Source organism: Olea europaea, chromosome 11 (genome assembly GCF_002742605.1).
Source record: "Olea europaea var. sylvestris chromosome 11, O_europaea_v1, whole genome shotgun sequence".
Classification (NCBI taxonomy): Eukaryota; Viridiplantae; Streptophyta; class Magnoliopsida; order Lamiales; family Oleaceae; genus Olea; species Olea europaea.
Genome location: NC_036247.1, coordinates 5,735,998 through 5,739,668, shown reverse-complemented (window position 1 = coordinate 5,739,668; position 3,671 = coordinate 5,735,998). Strand labels below are relative to the sequence as shown.

Sequence of the window (3,671 nt, the reverse complement as noted above, 5' to 3'; positions counted from 1 at the left end):
ATGACTTCTTTTTCACTAGTGTCTGCAAATTTGATGAAAATTGTTCCTTCATATTTTCCGTCCTAGCAAGTCCATATCACTTCTGCTTTTCGTTCTACTAATGATGTAATGTATAAACTTCCAATGCTATTCATATGTTCATGAATCATTTGCCTGCATTCAGTGTATTGGTTATAACTTGTTAGAAAATACTGTCCTGACCAAATAGTTTAATTATACTGCAACGCATGATCTGATTTAGTTTCTGGTTTGCAGCCATGTTCAGCTTGCTGCCACTGCATTACCTATTACAGGAACCCAAGCAATGCCTAGAAAGGTTGGCAAGGACGAATTACAAAACTTTGCTGGAATGGTGTCGACTGCGACAGCTAGTGGTGGAAAATTTGACAAGAAATTGCCCGGAGAGAAGCCCCCAAAGCATGAAAAGAAATACAGGAAGGTTTGTGCAATACATGAACTCATTAAGAATTTTTTACATTGTGATTATAAGCATGCTCAGGTCGGGATGCAGTGTGAAGACTGTACTAACTGTAAGCATGAATACAAATTCTATTTATCTTCCCCCAGTTCCTACCAGCTGTAGAAGGATCGGGAATGGGTGCACTTGAAAAACAGCAAACTGAGAAAGTGTTGAATAAGTTGATCTCCAAAAATTCTCACGAAGTGCTAAATGTTGAAAAGGTTAATTCTCTTTACTAGTGCTTTTAGATGTCCTAAAAGCTCTTACTTCATTTTATTTCCATAATTTGGAAGCAAATTGCACGCTTCATTTTTTCGGGATTGGTTTTGTTTGGGTTTTAGGCTGTGAACATGTACAATGTGAAGAAAGAAAAGAAACGAAGAAATAAAGATGGGGGAAGGTCATCGACCCCTGGCAAGATGAAGTCGAACAAGAAATCTTTCAAGAAAACATCGAAGGGAGGATCTTCAAAGAAGGGGAAGTAAAATCAATGTCGAATGATTTTTTTTATTTTTAATCTATCTATCTTATATTGAGCTGAAGATATCAGCTGCCTTATTTTGTGTTGTATAAACATTCCTCGCTGGATTAATTGAATCAATTATTCTTTTGAGGAGCTAGAGAAAATTTTGTGATTTTGATAAGTTCAGTGAAAACTTTTGTGGTATGACAAAAAGTGCTTGGTGAAAAATTTACTTAAAAGTGAACTTTTGAATCTTGGCCAAACATGCATCAAATGTGGAATGCTCTATCTATCAATTATTGGAGACCATTTCTTGTGTCTTCTTTTAACCAGATTTTCTCATAATCAAGATTCTCACGAAAAGGTGAAAACGACATTAATGGCGTTGAATCTCCATTTTTTCACCAACAATCCTGTAGAGCAATTGCAGAAACGGACACCCAACAAAATTCACATTCCTAGAAACAATGCTAGTCTATGTGGTAGATAATGATTCTCCCTTCCTCTTTTTCTACTACCTCATACTCTTCATTTTTGTTCTAATTCTCTTCCGTTTTGCCATCGTCTTTTTCTTCCTCGTACTACTTTTTGCCTTGTGCTCCGACCTTGTTTACCTTTAACTTCTCTCCTACGCCCCCCCTAACGTCGTCATAAGGACAGTACAACTTCCACTGTTTTTCCGTGTTATAAAGCTAATTTTGCATATATATCGTTTATGGGTGTGTTTTTGGGTCTGATGAAGAGAAGGGTGCAGGGGATGTTTGAACATGAACTGGGACAGTGGACCATGCCAGATGCCACTGAGCCTGGTTTGGCTTTGTTAATGATCGGTCAAGGTTTTTTGCAGCACCGTTGGTACCGGGTCTTTGCTTGAACGCATACCAACTGTTTGATCTAAAGTTTCAATAGGTCAGAGAGGTGGATAAGTAATGCTAGTGTTGTTGTTTTGTGATTTTCCTTCGTTTATTGCGTGTTATGGATAAATTTACATGATTTATAATTACTTCTTAGACTTTATATGTAATTGATTAATATTATTGCTATAAATTACCTATGCGTTGTTAGTATTTCTTATGTTCTCAAATTGCTTCATATTTGGCTGTGATATTCAATTTTGATGTCGTACACACATCATTATGGGTTCGTTTGGCAAGGCTTTTAAAAAGTCAAATATTGTTTTTAAGACATTGCTTTTGAACATGTTTGAATAATTGTTTGAAAGTGTTTTGACTTTGCCTTGCTAGAAGGGTTTTTATAAAAGAAACATAAATAAAAGTAGGAAGAAGGGTTTCTGGAAAATAAACATGTATATATGTGTGTGGAATTAATTTCCCAAGGATTGGTGCTTAGCTTATGCTAAGCAATAGGTGACGTAGCATACTACAATAGGTGGTGTAATCAGTTTTGTAACCTACCATTATCTCCTATCACCTGTTGTAGTGTATCATGTCACCTAGGTGCTTAGGAGATCAATCTTGATAGATATTTTATAGCGACTGGGCTCTATGTGTATCAAATGGAAGCAGGTTGTGGATTAGATGAATTTTCTCATTTGGACTAGATACTTGCTAATTCAATAGATCTTTTGACTCTTTATGTATATGGGTGGAGTTAACTAGTTCATTATACTTACGAGTCCCTTGTTCATTGATTTATACAGACGTTTAAGAATGAGATAAAAAGTGAATGAAAATAAAGAATTATGTTAAAATGTCAAACTATCAATTCCTCAATATGGGGCACATGTTGAGACAAGTATTCCTTAAGTTTCAGTGACAAAAAATTTAAAGTGTGTTACGCCCCTATCTGATACGCCTCGGAATTTTCACCACCATATATTTCGACTTGATAAAGACCCGTCCGAAGTGTTTTCAAAGTGATATCAGCAATGTCTGCAACCTAGTAGCACGCTGCGAAGTACAGGCGATCCCTACTACTGACCTGACCGAAGCACCTCGCCCCCAAGGCCGAGGCCAAGTGGACCCCGGTTAGAAAATCCGTCGTCAATTTCAGAAAGAGATTTGGGTCAAGATCCTTCCTGCACCTAAGGTTTAGATTGATTTGACGTCTCCATGAGGCTAGTTGATATGACTTATCAGTTTTACGTCAATTCAATTTAGGAGAAACAAGCTGTCCGCCCACTCTACAGATGCGGCTGATTGACGCCTATGAGCGGATGCCTCATACCGTCAGATGTATACACGTGTCTCACATCCAACGGCTCATCCCACCTATAAATACCCAAGGTTTGGCAAGAGGCAAGAGTAATGAAACCCTTATTATATAACACTCCATAGCAAGCTTATATATATTTCTCCTCCCCCTTATCATTATTTTGCACAACCCCTAAGTACTGTTCCGACCACCTAAACCTTGCTTGACCGTCAGAGTGTATACGGTCGCCACCACCCTCGATGGTCCAGGCCGTGTGCGTCTCACTGTTCGCTGATTGTGCACAGGGAGGAATACGTGGAGTAGCCCTCAGTTGGCCACATGGAAGGACCAATTTTCAAGGTCAACAGATTGGTGCCGTCTGTGGGAAAAACTTCCCGTTTGAAGTTCTGCATTTTCCATCGGAGAAGTTACCGAAAAACTAGCGACTAACTCTGAAAAGGGGACGTTCTTGAAAAAGAACAAAGTCGAGTTACAATTCAAGTTCTCACCACCCTTGCAAAAGGAAGTAGATGAGCTATAACTATGAAGACGACAACCCCATGAAAGAGGCCTCTGAAGAAAAGGTATTCCATA

The 3,671-nt window shown here is 38.5% G+C and overlaps 1 protein-coding gene across 1 annotated transcript in view; it reads left to right on the top strand.

Annotated features, from left to right (window-relative positions):
• Window positions 1-1,116, top strand: part of LOC111404367 (ribosome biogenesis regulatory protein homolog) — a 6,153-nt gene extending 5,037 nt beyond the window's left edge. Inside the window, exons 5-8 of the mRNA XM_023033183.1 lie at window positions 164-170; window positions 242-439; window positions 568-681; window positions 802-1,116. Of these exons, the coding sequence (XP_022888951.1) occupies window positions 164-170; window positions 242-439; window positions 568-681; window positions 802-945 (463 nt within the window). The 3' untranslated portion in view covers window positions 946-1,116. The remainder of the gene's footprint in view (window positions 1-163; window positions 171-241; window positions 440-567; window positions 682-801) is intronic.
• The last annotated feature ends 2,555 nt before the right edge of the window (window positions 1,117-3,671 follow it).